At 45.5% G+C, this 17,817-nt stretch overlaps 2 protein-coding genes and 1 long non-coding RNA gene across 4 annotated transcripts; 2 read left to right on the forward strand and 1 right to left on the reverse strand.

Annotated features, from left to right (window-relative positions):
• Nucleotides 1-522: 522 nt before the first annotated feature.
• Nucleotides 523-4,319, forward strand: LOC306748586. Its single transcript, XR_013771157.1, has 10 exons — nt 523-776; nt 1,221-1,304; nt 1,494-1,530; nt 2,011-2,106; nt 2,354-2,441; nt 2,631-2,667; nt 3,066-3,159; nt 3,518-3,582; nt 3,773-3,809; nt 3,999-4,319. It is a non-coding gene; the product is annotated as an uncharacterized lncRNA (long non-coding RNA).
• Nucleotides 4,320-5,633: 1,314 nt separating this feature from the next.
• Nucleotides 5,634-10,129, forward strand: cUnh6orf47 (chromosome Un C6orf47 homolog). Its single transcript, XM_079232127.1, has 2 exons — nt 5,634-6,676; nt 8,348-10,129. The coding sequence occupies exon 1, from the start codon at nt 5,800-5,802 to the stop codon at nt 6,664-6,666; it is 867 nt and encodes a 288-aa protein (XP_079088253.1). The 5' UTR covers nt 5,634-5,799; the 3' UTR covers nt 6,667-6,676; nt 8,348-10,129.
• A 4,024-nt stretch (nt 10,130-14,153) lies between these two features.
• ppp1r11 (protein phosphatase 1, regulatory (inhibitor) subunit 11) lies at nt 14,154-17,402 on the reverse strand. 2 transcript variants are annotated; one of them, XR_013771158.1, is made up of 4 exons: nt 17,208-17,402; nt 16,428-16,536; nt 14,527-14,787; nt 14,154-14,408 (listed from the first exon to the last, which is right to left on the reverse strand). XR_013771158.1 is itself a non-coding variant. In XM_079231834.1 (3 exons), the coding sequence occupies exons 1-3, from the start codon at nt 17,280-17,282 to the stop codon at nt 14,591-14,593; spliced, it is 381 nt and encodes a 126-aa protein (XP_079087960.1). In that variant the 5' UTR covers nt 17,283-17,402; the 3' UTR covers nt 14,154-14,590. The 2 variants fall into 2 exon arrangements, 1 of the variants encoding a protein (XP_079087960.1); XM_079231834.1 differs by having other exon boundaries at nt 14,154-14,787.
• Nucleotides 17,403-17,817: the final 415 nt, after the last annotated feature.

Below are 17,817 nucleotides of genomic sequence, written 5' to 3' on the forward strand. Positions count from 1 at the left end.
CTTCATGTTGAGCTTGAGTACCCTGTCAAATAATCCTCTACCAAAAAATACACAAGCTGCTCAAATAGTTCCAATTCCAGTTTACATCTTTGATTAATTATCACAGACAGATAGCTTCAGTTTTTGTAGCTGATATCTGTAAATGTTTTATGTATGCCCTTTCGACCCTTTCTTGACATCACATTGATGAGAAATTCATTTAAAGGAACGTCTCAAGACTTCAAATGAGACATGAGTTTACTTTATAAATACTCTAAAATCATTTATTTTTTTAAACACATAGTAATAGTAATGATATATTATTGGTCATTGTGTCTTAAAGTTGTTCTTGTATTTTTCTCTTTCCTGAAATGTACATCTAATCCATGGTATTTGTACATATGGTATAATTTGCACAAACAGGCATTATTGAGGGCACCTAAAAAGGAACCGTGTATATAAGTCCTGGCTGGAGGTCGTTTCAGTCTCTCTCTGGCGGCGCTTCCTCCAGTTGGCTGTGAGCGCAGTCATCCGGAGTGGACACGCGTTTCAAGACCTGAAAGAAACGATGGAGGGTGGTGTGAAGCCCAGTGAGTCGCGTCCTAACGGACTCTTTAGGCATAAGATCAGTGAGCTCGCGGACAGGGAAGAAGAGCAGCGCGTGCTGTGCTTCTCTGACGATGAGCACGTGGCACTGCGAGAAGACCACGCTGCAGCGCGCGAGGGAACCTGCCATCGACCCGCGAGCTCTTCGTTCTCTCTATGACGATGTCCAAGGACCTCCATGTGGATAAACAGTGAGTCAGTGCCACTGAATGTTATGCTACGTGCACTACAGCTATACGCCCAAACTATTGATATTGCATTAATGATGCATTACAACTCATAAGGTCATCTTAATGAGGCTCGGAGCCTTTCTCCCATAGCGTTGTGTCTGAGTTTGGTCAATGATGATTCAGTTATTTGGTTCTACTGACTGTTTAGTGAAGTCTACTCGCAGCGCACTGAGACACTCAGACAGGCGCAGCTTCTGTTGAACAGAACCACGTGACCTGGTTGCCTCCTGGCCTGTAGAGTCTGGGGTCTGCTGGGGTTTGAGCACCCTCTGCAGGGCTTTAAATGCCAATGACCCATGCCATTTCAAAACTAAACTGTTTTTTTATTGGTTATAACTGCTACAGATGTATGCTTAATAAAAACGAATGAGAAAGTAACTCTAATCCATAACTGCTGTTTTTCAGGCTGACTGAAGATGGCTGCATTGAGGACCAGCTGGTTCTCCTGACTGCTTGGTGCTGCAGTACTCCGGTCCTACCTTCAGTGAGGTGAGTGCCAGGATGCCACTGATGTTATGCTTCATGCACAATATGCTGCTGTGATGATTCACTAGACTAGAGTCTCTGATAAACCATGACGACCTTTCACAGTGCACTGAGCACGCATATTACTGATGCTCAGTGCAGACTGACATGAGAACCGGTTCTGATGCTGGTGTACGTGTGTGTGCTCTCCAGGTGTTCAACGTAGCGGGACTAGATGGAGACTCTCTAGGTAAGTCTGGGGCACAAAGTCCTATGTTTTGTTTGTGGAATGATGATCTTATAGACTAGAGTCTCTGACAAAAGCATGAAGTTATTTTCACAGTGCACTGACCACATAACCACACCACTGGTATGTTTTACCCCATTTACTGTTAATCATGTAGACCTGGAACTGCTTGACATTGTTCAACGCATCATAGTTTTATTAAGCTGGTTAATAATTACAATATGTCAAGCTTTTATGAAAGCAGTGTTATAGTGGTGCTGTGACTTATTATTCACTAGAAACTACCACGGTGTGGCTTAGCCAAAAACAAATTTGCTGCCACCTTATTGCGATGAAACTGACCCAGCTATCCAGAACCACACAGTCCAGTTTCTTTATAAACTACTTGGTTACAGTAAAGGAGCTAAAACATCCTACAGGTGTGGTCCCTGAACGTGTCCTTGCTCTGCCGTGTGATGGTACTGATAGACATTTTCCTTGTAGCTCGTCAACATGGACAGAAAGGAGTCGGAGTGACCGCTTTACAGCTGCTAGCACCAACTTCTCAAAGTTCAACCCTGTGATGGAGACATTGACCAGGTAATGCAGAAGGGTCTGGCTATAAGCCCATACTATTATTGCATTACAATTATGAAGCTCGGAGCCTTTCTCCCATAGCGTTGTGTCTGAGTTTGGTCAATGATGATTCAGTTATTTGGTTCTACTGATTGTTTAGTGAAGTCTACTCGCAGCGCACTGAGACACTCAGACAGGCGCAGCTTCTGTTGAAGTGATGGAAGCAAACACTGGTGTAACGATACTTCTGTTTGTTTTGGTTTTTTTTCAGGCTCGCTGACTGAAGATGGCTGCATTGAGGACCAGCTGGTTCTCCTGACTGCTTGGTGCTGCAGTACTCTGGTCCTACCTTCAGTGAGGTGAGTGCCAGGATGCCACTGATGTTATGCTTCATGCACAATATGCTGCTGTGATGATTCACTAGACTAGAGTCTCTGATAAACCATGACGACCTTTCACAGTGCACTGAGCACGCATATTACTGATGCTCAGTGCAGACTGACATGAGAACCGGTTCTGATGCTGGTGTACGTGTGTGTGCTCTCCAGGTGTTCAACGTAGCGGGACTAGATGGAGACTCTCTAGGTAAGTCTGGGACACAAAGTCCTATGTTTTGTTTGTGGAATGATGATCTTATAGACTAGAGTCTCTGACAAAAGCATGAAGTTGTTTTCACAGTGCACTGACCACATAACCACACCACTGGTATGTTTTACCCCATTTACTGTTAATCATGTAGACCTGGAACTGCTTGACATTGTTCAACGCATGCTTCATAGTTTTCTTTAGCTGGTTAATCATTACAACATCTCAGCTTTTGCTGCCATCTTATTGCGATGAAACTGGTCCAGTTATCCAGAACCAGTCAGTTTCTTTATAAACTACTTGGTTACAGTAAAGGAGCTAAAACATCCTACAGGTGTGGTCCCTGAACGTGTCCTTGCTCTGCCGTGTGATGGTACTGATAGACATTTTCCTTGTAGCTCGTCAACACTGACGGAAAGGAGTCGGGAGTGACCGCTGAACAGCTGCGAGCACCAACTTAAAGGTCAACCCAGTGATGGAGACATTGATCAGGTAATGCAGAAGTGTTTGGCTATAAGCCCATACTATTGCATTACAACTCATAAGGTCATCCTAATGAGGCTCGGAGCCTTTCTCCCATAGCGTTGTGTCTGAGTTTGGTCAATGATGATTCAGTTATTTGGTTCTACTGACTGTTTAGTGAAGTCTACTCGCAGCGCACTGAGACACTCAGACAGGCGCAGCTTCTGTTGAACACGTGACCTGGTTACCTCCTGGCCTGTAGAGGCTCTGGGGTCTGCTGCGGTTGGATCACCCTCTGCAGGGCTTAGCCAGGACTAGTACTACAGAGGCTTTAAATTCCAATGACCCACGCCATTTTAAAACTAAACTTACTGCTTTTTAATTGAAGATGGCTGCATTGAGGACCAGCTGGTTCTCCTGACTGCTTGGTGCTCCGGTCTTACCTTCAGTGAGGTGAGTGCCAGGATGCCACTGAATGTTATGCTTCATGCACAATATGCTGCTGTGATGATTCACTAGACTAGAGTCTCTGATAAACCATGACGACCTTTCACAGTGCACTGAGCACGCATATTACTGATGCTCAGTGCAGACTGACATGAGAACTGGTTCTGATGCTGGTGTACGTGTGTGTGCTCTCCAGGTGTTCAACGTAGCGGGACTAGATGGAGACTCTCTAGGTAAGTCTGGGACACAAAGTCCTATGTTTTGTGCTTGTGTCTGAGTTTGGTCAATGATGATTCAGTTATTTGGTTCTACTGATTGTTTAGTGAAGTCTACTCGCAGCGCACTGAGACACTCAGGCGCATCTTCTGTTGAAGAAGTGATGAAAGCAAACACTGGTGTAACTGATATTTCTGTGTTCTCAGGTACGACTGGAAGACCTCCAGACACGAGGATGGAACCATGTTGCTGCTGATGGACGGCGGTATGAGGCTGGTCTCTAGGGTGAACTCTGACGTGCTGAGACTGAACCAAAGATGTAATGTCCCTTCACCGCTGCTGCAACTTGTGAATTGTGAACACCAAGTGTAAAAGGTGGGCCGATACAAAGTCCTCAGGAAAATGAGCATTACCTGTCCCTCAGTTTTCATATAGATAAACAGGCTCCTTCCTCTTTGTCACAATCTTTCCTAAACTGTTAACTGGATTTAACCTTTGATATGAAACTTGTTTAAAGATGTTTTAAATAAATGGTTGAACAGAATGACTTGACGTTTGTGGTTTTTGGAGGGGGCCCCGATGTGGGCAGGTTGACTACAATAAGTACACTCCTTTGACGGATGTACTACACAATTATGGGGTTACATTTTTGGAGTTAATGGACTGTTGCATTGCAACTTCTGACTTTTCCATTGCAACTTCTGACTTTTCCATAGTAACTCTGAAGTGAATCATGATTTTAATTTATAAAGCAAATTTCAGACAAAAGGTCACAAAGTGCTGTACAGTTTAAAAAAACACATCAGAAGATGGCATACAAAACGCAATAAAACAGTGAAAATGAATTAAAAGGGTATTTAAAACAAACACCAGGGTAAACGGGTAGGTCTTGATGGTGCTAGTTAAGCAGCTGAAGTACACACCCTGATCAGCTGCCTGCTAGTGAACCAACCAGTGTCTGGACCTGTATTTAAGAACTCTAATGTTGGCCCACGTGATGGTATGTTATAAACCATAATATGGGTTGAGACCGCGCCCAAGTTCTAAATCCATACTGGCGCCTCAAGGGGTCTGACTGGCTCTGAATCATACTGGTGCCTCAGGTAAAGGGGTCAGACTGGTTCTAAATCCGTACTTGCCACAACAGCAAAGCGGACAGCATACGCATTAACTAAGTTACAAATGGTGAAGTGAGTTTTATTTTGAAGGTGGACACTGAACCGGTAGTCCGCCCGTGTCCTGTCGTTGTCTCGGTAACCACAAGTCCCGGCGGCCCTAAGGCTCCGCACCGTGTGGGTCTGTTAGCGGTAGCTGTCGTCCTGAAGCTTGGTCCACGCGCACAACGGAAACCCGTCCGCGTGTTTCCGACTCGCGTCCAGGAGGAGCAACTGATCTGACACTAACCAGAGGGCCAGCTTCCGGTCCAGACCAGCGCGAGCTAACGTCGCTGAAGGTGAGCATACTTTACCATGTTGGCTTAGACACGCCGAAAAGTAGAGACTGTGTTAATAAAGTAGCTGTTACTGAAGGTTAACCCAGCTAGTTGTCCCGGTAGTAGCTAGGTTAGCTTAGTCACGGACCTGCAGACTAACGTGAGCACGTAACTTTCGCTACCTCGTCGACGTGGTATTGTGAAGAAGGGTTAGCTAAGAATGCTGTTTCATTTGCAGGTGTGAAGACTGAAGCAAGTGTTTCGGGAGACTGAAAAGTTGAACAAGTTTGTGACGTTGATTCTAGCTGACGTGTGAAAAGCCGAAGCCGAAGTGAAGTCAGCAGCTCGCTGCCCTGCTCTTCGAGATGAGCTGCAGGTGAAGCAGACTGAAGCCTGGCGTCATGTGAGACTGTACGTGTCTGTTGAACTGTTCCGCTCACCCACAGGTGTGTCTCTGTGAACCAGTATAACAACATTACAACTGGCAGTGCATGCGTGTTCTCCCAGTGAGCTCTCAGAGCTGAGAACTGCGTGACTTTGACTTGAGTTCAGCTCCAGCAGCCCAGAGAGACATCATGGCCGCCGTGGTGGGCCGCACGTGGGGGTGGGTGCGCTCCTGGGCCCCCGGGTCAGAGGAGACCTCCACCGGGACAACCAGGGGCAGCGACCCCGCATCAGGTGGGTGGAGCTCCTGGATGTGGGGAGGGTGGAGACGTCCAGGTGACCAGAGCAGTCCAGCAGAGGAGTACTGGGAGGCGCAGGAGAAGCTGCAGCCCGTGGCAGCAGAAGTCCTCAGCGCTGGCAAACAGGATGTTTCTAGATGGTGGAATAAATATCTCCCTACTTCTTATCTTTCGTGGCCAAGAAAAACAGAATCAAGTGACTTAAGACGGAGGAAACGTGAGGGTCGGAGTGGAGATGCGTGTGATGTTGACGGGGACTTCTCTGACTACGGGACGCCGCCTCCATCTCCTACGCCTCCCTCCTCTGAGTTGACATCGCCTTTCCGGATCTTTGCACACAGCTTGAAGGTGGAAGTCCTTCCGGAGCACTACGAGATCTCTTTCAACTTCCTGCGCCACCTGTTTGATCTGTTTGTCGTTGGCTTTCTGTGGACCGTGTCCCCCCCTGCCAAGCTGATCCTGGAGGTGCTGGGGGTCCAGGGAGCGCTGAGGCTGTGGTTCCACGGCATGGCCATGTTTTTTGTTTCCACAGTTGGAATGGCAGGGTTGCTCTGGTTGATCCAGGAGTACCTCCCTCAGTTCGCCTTGATCTACGGCATCATCCAGGCATTGGTGATCTCCGTCAGTGTTCGTCAGAGTGTGATCCTCGGCGTAGAGGAAGAAAAAGAAGACTGTGCCGGGGAGGGCAAGGAGAACAAAGACATGACAGACGGCCTGGAACCTAAAGAACAGCTCGTGTCTGTGAAGGAAAAGGTGTAGACGAGTTAAGGTAAGAGCCCCTTCATTCATCTGATGTGATACTTAGGTTACATTTCAACACCTGCGATACAGTTTCCCCCTCTGACAGTCTCCATAGTGTTTTGGTTTTATGAGTTAATCATGTAATTTAAAAAAGTCCCGAAACAACAAAAAAGATTGATTCCAGCTGTCCTTTAGTCTCTATGCACTATTAGAGTACAACTTTGAGGTTCTTTAGTTGAGTGTTAACCATTCTGCACTTCTTTATACCTCTGCTTCACTACATTGACCATACCGTGCCTTTTCCTCCACTACATTTATCTGACCGCTACCTGCACTAGAGCCAACAAAGGAGCAACACAATGGGCTTATTGTGTGTTTGTTTATTACTATTTGTTGATTTACTACGACCATATATTGAATATTCCCAACTATCAATATCAGTATTATCCTCAAAAGTCCATATCAGTGGGATATATATATTTGATTGGCAGAAGTCATCATTCTTTAAGTTGACTATAAATCCCCTGCTAGGTTCTTGGCCCAGAATATGCAGCTAGTTCTGAGTGACTCTGATCTTTCTTTAGTTCCATTATTAGCCATCAGAATGATACCAGACCAGGTCGACGTCTGTCTTATCTATGTGTCCGACCCCCTAAGGTAGGCTTGTACATGTTGGTGTGTTTTTATTTTTGCACTAAGCACACTTTAGATTAAAGGCTGGGATCAGCTGATATGACACAGGGGCTTCATGTATATATGTTAGAGGAACAACTTGTCTCTCAGCCGGTATATGACAGTCACATACTCACACACAGTGAGGCCATCGTCATCTATTCAGATTCTGTTACCATAGCAAAATAAGTGTGACATTCTGTGAGAGCTGTGAAACCAGCAGGAACCACAGAGAATAAAGGATTCATAGAGGTCTTCTGCCTTCAGGCCTGTGATCTCCCACTGCTTCACTTTTCATTTGTGTCTGTTCACAGAAAAATGGACCATAAGAAATGCTTATGTCAAGACCACCAATAGCCATACTAATGGCTCCCAAGTGATGATTACTGGGTCTTGTTTCCATAGTGATCATTTCTGTCAGTTCTAGCACTGTATTCACAAAATTAATTGCTGAGATCAGCTAACTCTGTGAATGAGAAAGCCAATTAGTCAGAGGATCAGACCGGTTGATTTGGATTGTTTCAGTGAGCACCCCTGAAATGTCCTTTTTTAATTGACTTGTTTGTATGTGTACAGATGTAAAGCCCTCTGAGGCTAATTTGTGATTTTGGGCTTTACTAAATACATTTAATTTAAATGGAATGAAACCCTCATTAAACGCGAAACAAGCACAGTACAAAAAGTGGTGCACCAGAAAGTTTGACTACGGATGTTTTTCTCTTCCAGGACATTTGACTAACTTGGCAGTTTGTTTCCAACGAGGCTGATCATGTCATGTTCTCTGACAGTATTCTGTTATTACGAATAGAAAGGGTGACCAGAACTGCAAAAGACTGTGGAGGAAAGCAGTTCCTACCCTGGGACAGTCTCCTGTAGTTCACTGATTGATTCATATGGCCTATTTGGATCGTAGGGCAGTGTGTAGTTTTCCAGAAGTCCATGGCACTGCACCAGCACCGGTACACCACCTCATGGTGGCGCTCTGTTCTCCAGACCAGCTGTACTAAGAGCCCTGTCTTTTCCACAGACGCCGAGGAGACGCAGTATTCAGGAGCTGAATGGGACCTCCTCCAGCGGGACGCCTTCACTGCGCCTCTGTGTTCTGCACGCTCTTACTAAACAGTCGGCTTGCACCTTCATCACAAACTCAGACATTTTACTCTTGTCACTTTATGTTCAACACTATTGATCTGTCCTCGGTCTGAATGTTGTCTCCAGGATGTTCGTGTGGATCCCAGTACAAAGTTTAGTATCAGAAAGTAAACGACTCCTCAAATGGTCCGTAATTAAAGGAGCCATGAATGTTCAAGAAAGATTCACTCTGTTTCTTGTGGGGCGACTTCTCTCATCTTCCACCATGCCTCTGTTTCACTGAGGACTCACTGCCTGCTGTGCATTCTGGGTCCGAAGAAAGGAACAGATTTGAACCCAAAACAACCCTATTCACAATTTCAATGATCTGAAATTGTAGGAGAAAATCAATATAGACAAATTGGTCAAAGGAACACGAGGGCACTGGAAGAAGCCGGTTCAGGATCGAGCTTTCAGATGGACTCCGTTAACATAACGTGCCCCTGATGGTCAGGTCTAAAGGGTCCGAAATGTTTTCTGCAGGACGCACCAAGTCCTGAGCAGCCTCTGATTGGTCGGTCTCTGTTCCCTCTGTGTCCAGCGCTTTCATAATGAAGTCCATATTAAGAGCAATTGGATTCACAGCTCTATCCAAGTGGACTGCACATTCACCACAGACGGTTCTGTGGCCGCCATCTTGAGGCAAAGTGACATTAACCGTCTCCCCAGCTAGTACTGCTCCCACCGCTCCTCTAGTTTAGGCATGGATCCATGTGACGGCTGCTTGGTGTCGTCTCCAGCTGGCTCCAGTAGACCGGCTTTGAACCGTGGTTGAACTTTAACCAGCAATCCACGCTGAGGACTGTATTTGGAGTATTCTAGCACGGCATCATCACCCAGTATAACAGCCCCGGACCACAAGCTGCAGTCTGGCTTTGTTCAGTCTGATCATGCCGAGTAATGTTTCTGTGCTCCTCACGTCACTCCTGTGACATCACGGCTCTAGTTGAGCAGAAGGCTAATGTTCCTCTTCACTGGATGAGGTCCGTGTCAGAGGATGGAGGAGCTCTGAGTGACCGCCCAGCTGACCCACTGACCTTTCACACCCACACTACAACACACACTCTATTGCAGCCAAGAGGTCTCTACTCTACTTCGGCCTCACAGTTTGTCAAATAAAAATGTATTTTGAGGCCGAGGACTAAATGAATGAAATGCTATACTTGGTTCCATGTTCAGTTTATTTCTTTGAACAAGTGTCTAATTGCTGTTGAAGTGGTTTCAGCACCCTGATAGTTAAATACTATGAGTGAGTGTATCACTTTGGTTTAAGGCATACAGTACTTTATATAACGCATTAGGAACATGGCTTATGATTGTTGCCGTCAGAGGAAGCACCGTTGAGAGATTAAGTGACACATGACACCAGCAGCACATGTTCATGTTTCCTGCACAATAGTTTTGTACTTCATGTCTATTTTCTCTGCTATGATATCGCTTGTTTCAAACTTAACTTTTCTCCACAAGTCTGCATTTGTATAGGCTTTATTTTCCTTCCCATGTTTAGGATTTAAAAGGTACAACAATATGTTGGTTTTAGTGCACAAGCATGTTTTGCATTCAACACTAATGTTGTATTAGCCACTTTAGACGTCATATATAGCATGTGCCTCTAATCATTTATTCAAGAAGCCTGACCTGTATCACAAGCCTGTACGATGTTATTAAATCTTAAGATGTAATTGTCCAACTGTGTGCACATGATGTATGATCAAATTAGAATATAAATGTTGAAATCCCATATTTATGAAAAGGCAAAACTGCTACTAAGATGAAACAGGAAGTCATGTTCAGTGTATTACCGAAGCAGAACCCTGCACTATGCCATGAAAGTAAATATCAGACTGTCTTTCATTTGTTTTCAGACTAGCAGACAACGTGTAACCGAAACATGAAAATGAATTTGCAAACTTAACTTCTGAATTTAGGGCTGCAATAATCGATTAGGTGATGGAGAGAAAAGTTATCTGCAACTATTTAAATGAAATGTATGGTTAAGATTTTCAGTAGAACCAACACCGAACCTTTCCAATGAAGAAGAAAACTAATTAAAGCTGCGAGCAGCTGTGAGCGGGTCCTCGCTTATCCCGGCACATTTGGGGTAGCCGGCATGTCGCCGACTCGCCCAGTTCAAACGGTACACACCGGTTTCAAGTATGAACATTTCACATACCAGTCTCTGCTTTTGGCCGGTGACAAGATTGAACATTCACATTGAGGTTGATTGTTCACATTGATGTTGAAGGTGCAGCGGACGGCGCTACTTGCATCTCATGGTGACTAACTTGACTAATGGTGTTAAGAAAATGACATCGGCAAAACGCCTGCTGAGTAAATTATTTCCCCAAAATGGCCGCCCATACAGGAAGACTGTTATTGTGCATGAAGAGAATGCAACATACACTTGGCATCATGTTTCTTTACGTGAAGAGTGCAGGTCATGTAAATTAGATGTAAATCCGATGCCGTTTGGCTGATTTACTTTTGCCAGTAGGTGGCGCTATGACAATCTGAACATTTGTCATGTACATGTCCTCAGGCATGGACCAGTATCATGCATGAGGAGTATTGGGGTAATAGCATCATGTATGGAGGAGTTACAGCAGCTTTCTCTCATATAGCGGTTAGCTCAAAGTAGGCGCGTCTTTGGGTCCCCATCACGTCAAGACCGTTGAGTGAAAACCTTGCGAGCGCACAAGCCATACTCCTGAGGGTCTTGACATCACTTTAGAACAGAATTTAAGTCGATTGTCTGAAATTTGTAGGAGTAGTAGTATTTGGCGTAAATGCAAATATATGCTAAAATTAGCATAAATGGGCCGAAAATGGCAAATTGGCCGAAGTACTGTAGCGCCCCCTATTGTTCAAATTGGACGCCTGATTTATTGCAAGTTAGGGGATGCGATGTGCACATATACCCCAAGTTTGGAGTCGTTTGTCCAAATAGTTTTAATGTTATGAGTGTTTAAAAACAAGACACGCCCCTAAGAGGTTGATTGGTCGATATCTCCTCAACGCAATGAGATATCAAAGAAATTGCAATGCAGTATTGATGATCCAGTGCCATTGATGATAGGTACCTAGTTTGGTATAAAAAGGACCAAGCGTTTAGGAATAAACTACAATAATGTGTTTTTCACAAAATCCAAGATGGCGGAAAATATTCATAGGCGGACTTTATGGGTCTGAGAGGCTTTTTTGTAGAGCAGGTGGAGACAAACATGTGTGAATTTTTTCAAGTAAAAAAAAATTCTGGGCGAGGGGCGTCGCCGGTCCAACTTGTAGAGGGCGCTAGAGAGTCATTTTTTGGAACTTTTTTTCCCGGCTTTGATACATGCCTATTTTCACCAGGCCTGACAAGTGTTCCAAATTTGGTGAGTTTTTGAATATGACAAGTGCCCCAAAAAGGCGGCCAATGTACAAAAATAAGAATCATAGGGAATAATAATAATAACCCTTTGTATTTCAATAGGGTCCTCTCGGGACTGACTCTGTCAGTTGCTCGGACCCTAACTAGTGTTTAAAGGCCCAGCAGTGAGCTGAAGGAGGAAACAGTGATGAACATTTGAGTCATCTTCTGAAAAGCACCAGGCTCGTCTTTAGGGAAGGAGAAACACAAGATTTTCCTTCAGGGACGCATGATTCCTGTAATATACAGTATAACACACTTGGAGGCCACTTTCACCAGTTTAAAACTTTAATTCACATTAAACCTGCTCTCATTATGCGTAATAGTATATACAGAAAGGTGCATTACCAGTACAAGAACAGTGTACATATGTATGTGAAGAGACGGCCCACAGGGTGGTGTTATGAAGGAACAGTGTGCTTCACATTCTGTTAAACAAGGTCTGGAACTGCGGAGGAGGAGGATGATGATGATGATGATGATGATGATGATGATGATGATGATGATGGAGCCTGTGTCAGGGACGTGTTGGCCGTAGCTAAGACATGAGCACAAAGCCAGCAGTCAAGCACCTCCACCTGCCCTGACCCGTCTCCTCTGACCCGTCTGTCCTGCCTCCTCTGACCCGTCTGTCCTGACCCGTCTGTCCTGACCCGTCTGTCCTGCCTCCTCTGACCCGTCTGTCCTGCCTCCTCTGACCCGTCTGTCCTGACCCGTCTGTTCCATCCTCAGTCTTTAGATCTAGTTCATAGAGTCAAATGATGACCCACATGCAGCTGTACTGAATGGGCACCTATGGGTGCATTAACACCCATTCATCCTCTGACTTCACTCATTACCACCCTGTGCAAAGAAATCCACTACAAGTCAGTTTCTAGGATTGTCCAGTGGACACAATGGAGTCATCTAAAGCAATGCAACCAGCACTCTTTCAGTGAGGTCACATCCTCAATAACAGGGATCTGGACGCTCAGCTGGTCTAAGACGACCCAGACCCACGCTCTGCATGCGGAGCTGTACAGGACATCCTCTGGCTCTGCCCCCTCTTCCATCATAAGAGAAAGACAGTTTCCAATCAGATGACCATCTCTTAGAACAGCAAAATACAATAATACATGAAGTCAAAGCAACATTGGAGGAATTGAATGAACCAGGCTTAATGAAGACCTTCTCTAACACTGGTTACGTAGTGACACATCAGTCTTCTGTAAAGTGCTCCGTCAGCAGCCGTCCCTCAGCTTTAAACAGGCCTACGCCCCTGAAACAGACAGCAGCTAAATAAGGAGTCAGTCCACTCTGCTCTAATCCTCTCGTAATGGGTAGCGACTGCAGAGTTACTACAGACTGAGGTCGACTGCATATCAAGTATTAGCACGTTTAGAATGAAGTCCAGCAATAACTTAAGAATAGAAAGCAATGTGCTGTATTATATACTATAAGCTCAGCATGTCCATCTCTTCCCAACATGCTGCGCTGACCCACAGCCTCCTGCTGGAGTCTGTGGGTCAGACGTGTTTTACATCCCTGCTGATCCAAAGCCCTGAAGCACACTCATGGTTAGATGGAGCAGAACAGGTGAACACATGGTGAAGTACCAGCTCTGTGCTCACTACACAATAGCAGTGACTTCACGTGTTCTGGCTCATCTGTGACATCACATTTTGTTTACATTACTGCTGCCAATCATTTTCCAAAGCATGGCGTCACAACACAGCGAGGCGGTTTATGACCTCTGACCTCAGGCAGGAGAACCACTTGTAGAGGTTTTGTAATCCATTATTTCAGGTGTCATTGTTGGGAAGCCCTCAGGCAGCCTGATGTTTGGTGGAAAAAACAAAAGCGATTTTTAAATCAGCTAAATTTGCCAGAATATGAATACTTTGACATATTTGTGAAGGGAACATCTTTGGGAAAAAGACGCGTTTTTGAGAGTCGTGTCTGATGTGAACGGGCCCTAATAGCGCTAAAACTTTTGACAAACATTGGATCAAATGAGTTGGAGACGCATCTTAAATAGCGCTGCAGTGACTGGTCTTTGGTCGCTCGACAGGATGGATCTGGAACCATCTGGATAATTGAAGGTAATCTGTTCTTTCATCTCAAAGCCTTGGTCGTATACGTGAATGTTGTTGGTCACGGCGGTCCTGAACAGAGAGACGGACTATGTTCTCCATCTTCTCACATTTTAGAGACAAATATTCTATGACTTGAGAAATAATCGTCAGTTGAAAACTTAAATTGCATATCGGCAAAACAACTGTGACAAAAACAAAAGCAGCCAGGATGTCCACTGTGATGGATCATAAACCTCAATGTTTATTGGCATAGCATGGTGAACTCAATGGAAACCAATAGGAAAGCATTGCTAATGCTATCAGTGTGCTAGCTGCTTTGGAGAATGCTCAGCAGTGATGCGTGTGTGATCATAGTAAACGGGCTAAAACATGCAGAAGTCACGCGGCCGTCTCCTTAAGGACGTGGTAGTGTGAACTCGTCGTCACCGTTCCATGTTAGCATGTCAGTTAGCACAACACTGAGCATGCTTTATCTGTGGAAAGGAGAGCAGGCTTTTCAATTAGGCTTATTCAATAATCCATGTTGCTCTGAGCTCCTCAGAGCATCAGCAGAGGCATAATCCTGCTCCAGCTGGGGCTCCTGACTCCTACCTTGGCCTCAGGGATGGAACCAAACTAAAAAAAGAGTGCAGTCGTTGTCATGGTGAGGATCCCCTCAGTGGGTGTGCGAGCCTCCGGAGTTCGGGGGCAGTGTGGTCCCCGCACCCCCCCTCTGTCCAGGGCTTCTCCGGCCGTGGCCCAGGACACAGTGAGCACTGCCGCACCCTTCATCGTCATCACCATTGTCATCATCTCCATCGCTTTCAGAGGACGACTCTCCAAACTGCCGGGGCTTCTCATAAATACAGCAGCCTGCAACACAACGTACAGGGTTAGGATCTACACCTACAGATGATGCCTTCACTGACTCCTCCTGAGCTCGTTCCCGACAGCATCACATCCTGTTCAAACACGCATCTTCAGAAATAGCGAGCATGTGGTAAAAATAGATTTTCAGCTGCAGTTTGATTTAATAAATGAGGTAGTTCAGCAGGAGTGTATTTCACGCTTCACTATATTTCACCGGCATATACATGGAAAAACATATTACGGCCATATGAAAAATTTATTAATTCAGTTCTGATATTTATTACATTCTGAAGATAGTCAGAAATCTTAGATCAAAGAATTTTGAGATCTTTTTGTTTATTTTTTGCGTTGGAGCCAGCCAGAAAGAGGAGATTTTCCCTGTCTATGAATATTTTTAGCTGGTCTCTCCTAATAAGGTATGTACATAGTAATAATAACTATCGTAATAAACTGTAAATAAATGTGACAACACAGCGTATCCCTTGTTCTAATGTATTTCTTCTAATTTCTGGTGTTTTAAAAGTGTCTGTTGTGTTCAAAGGAACTTGATACAACAATAACTCCTCATCCGTGCTGAGGCCTTATAGATCCCTGCATGAAAACTAGGAGCCCAACCAGTGTGTGTACGCTTGCTTTCCTCTGTGCCAGCTTCATCTCAACCGTGTGAAACGGGGTTTACTAAAGCAGGCAAAATCGCCTCAAAAAAAAGACACCGCCTGAAGCCATTTTTAAATAAAAATTAATAAAATGTTGGCCCTAGTAACATAAGCACAGTCTCCCCAATTGTTTCCACTTTCCCTTTTGACCCCGACATTAAATCATAAAGACAAACACCATATCAATAAGTTCATAATGTATGCATTGGCATCACGAACATAATTCGTTCATTTATTCAATTCATAGCTTCACACACCAAAGCCCTCATATGGTGTGGTTATGATCACTCTGCCTGTTTTACATGTATTGTCCACTTGGTGGCGCAGGAGAGCGAATGAAGCCCTATGAAGCTTCGGCCCAGGAGCCAACCGATTGGATGGAAAGCTTCATCTCTCCATCACTGCCACACACCAGGGCAGCCTGCAGCGCATCGTCTTATTATATTTTATTATGTCTGTTTATTGTTCTGCACCTTCACCGAGTCCAGTTCCTCAGAAGTACAACGTACTTAGCCAATACATGATTATGATTCTTAAATCATGTCAAATATATATTTATGGTGCAAAATAAAAAAAGGTAATACATGTTGTTAGTTCTATTTTATTTTTTAAGATTATGAACTAGTTCCCATCAGGGGGACGTATAATGCTCCTCTGTGGGTGACACCTGACCCTGGTTCAGCCCTGACTTCTCACACAGAAGAGTCCATCAGGTCCTGAGCATGGATGGACTGACCAGAGGAAACCCTGAAGTTACAGAGACTCTTGTTCTCTGTGGTATTGTCAGGACTGACTGACTTTGAAGAGCATTCCCAGCCAGCCAGAGAGCGTCTCAGTGAGATATGGGCCCACTCTGGACTAACCTTGTGTTAAAGGCGGCTTCAGAAGTCAGCACAGCCATGTGGGACGTCCTATTCCAGCTCTCAATAATCCCACCTTTACCGACAGAAAAGGAACCAGTGAGGCTCATGAGGAAGAGGAACTCACATTTTGAAGACCTTCTCCCGAGGTGCTCGTTGTCAACGGTGTCGCTGGACCACTCCACCTTCTTCTCCGTCTTCCTCTTCCTCAGCTTGATGGTCAGGCTGCGTCCCTCCTGTAACATGAGAGACACTGGGCTTCAGACAGGGCGGAGGGCTGACTGAGTCCTCACAGACAGAAGGTCCTGAGGCCCAGTCCCACAGGCACTTACACATCCTGGGCCCACGCAGAGGAGGACTTCCTCATGGAAACTCCTTCCCTCCACGCAAAGCGGTTGGGGACATAGTGAATTTGTCATATAGAACCTTTGCAGTTATATCGTCATAATTGTGTCAATAATTGCTCCATTAAGGTCTCATTAACGTAACGGATATCAGTGGGATTGTTACAGCCCGTAGATTGATGGACCTGGACAGGGCCCAAAGCCGGAAGAACCCTGATGTGTTCTCGGTTATCTGAACCTTCAGTGGAACAGACTCAGACCAGCACCACATGGACAGGGTGGTCCACATGCTGACTGTATACACTGCTCCTGGATCAGATACACCATGATTATGCTATCATCTCCTTCAATGAAGGGCAGATCTCAAATCGGAATAGGCGGTAACGCCACGCTCTGGTTTCCGGATCAGTCCTGACAGCCAGACTTGAGTTAAAGACCTGCTGTGTACCAGGTCCTGGTCCAGAACCGTCCCCTCTCACCGGCCAGGCCTCGTGAAGCGGAGCGCCATGTTTTCCCTCCGCAGGAAGTCCACTACCAGTCACCGTCCTCCACCTGCCGCTTACCTGCTGCGGCGGCGGCGTGCTGGTCTGGACGGTCTCCGTGATCGTCTCACTCGACGTCCCGGGAGCCTCCGCCATCCCTGGAGCTGCTCGCTAACGCGACCGTTAGCTACCGTTAGCTAAATACAACGAGACCCGGAGGGCGGCGTTAGTGTGTCTGTTAGCCGTGAGAGCTCCCGCTACGAGGACAGATCTGACTTCTTTAATAAAGCACAGCCCGTGTCACGATGCAGAGTGTTGACGTGAAGATGCTGAGGCGTTGAAGTGTTGAGCTGTGGTCAACTGCTCACTGTGCAGCTCACACTCAAACGGAAGTTACAGCTCTTCACGTCAAAGCGTGTGTCAGCTCTGTGAATCACGGCGTCGCCTCGACGACACACAGCGACGCCAAACCACCGTTGTATTGCATAGTATATGTGTCCAATAAAGTAACAGTTGGACCAATAATGTTGTATTGTTGGTGAACATTGTTCATATATGTCGTTTTATTTTTACACGTCGGCAGGATGCTTCGTCTTTCTCGGTCTGTCAGCAACAGCGTTGAGGGGAAGACATTTCTAGAGGGCACTTCCGGTTGTCCGTGACATTTAATGAGTCCCTTACATGCCAAGAA

This window comes from Taurulus bubalis, assembly GCF_910589615.1.
Source record: "Taurulus bubalis genome assembly, chromosome: 16".
Taxonomy (NCBI): domain Eukaryota; kingdom Metazoa; phylum Chordata; class Actinopteri; order Perciformes; family Cottidae; genus Taurulus; species Taurulus bubalis.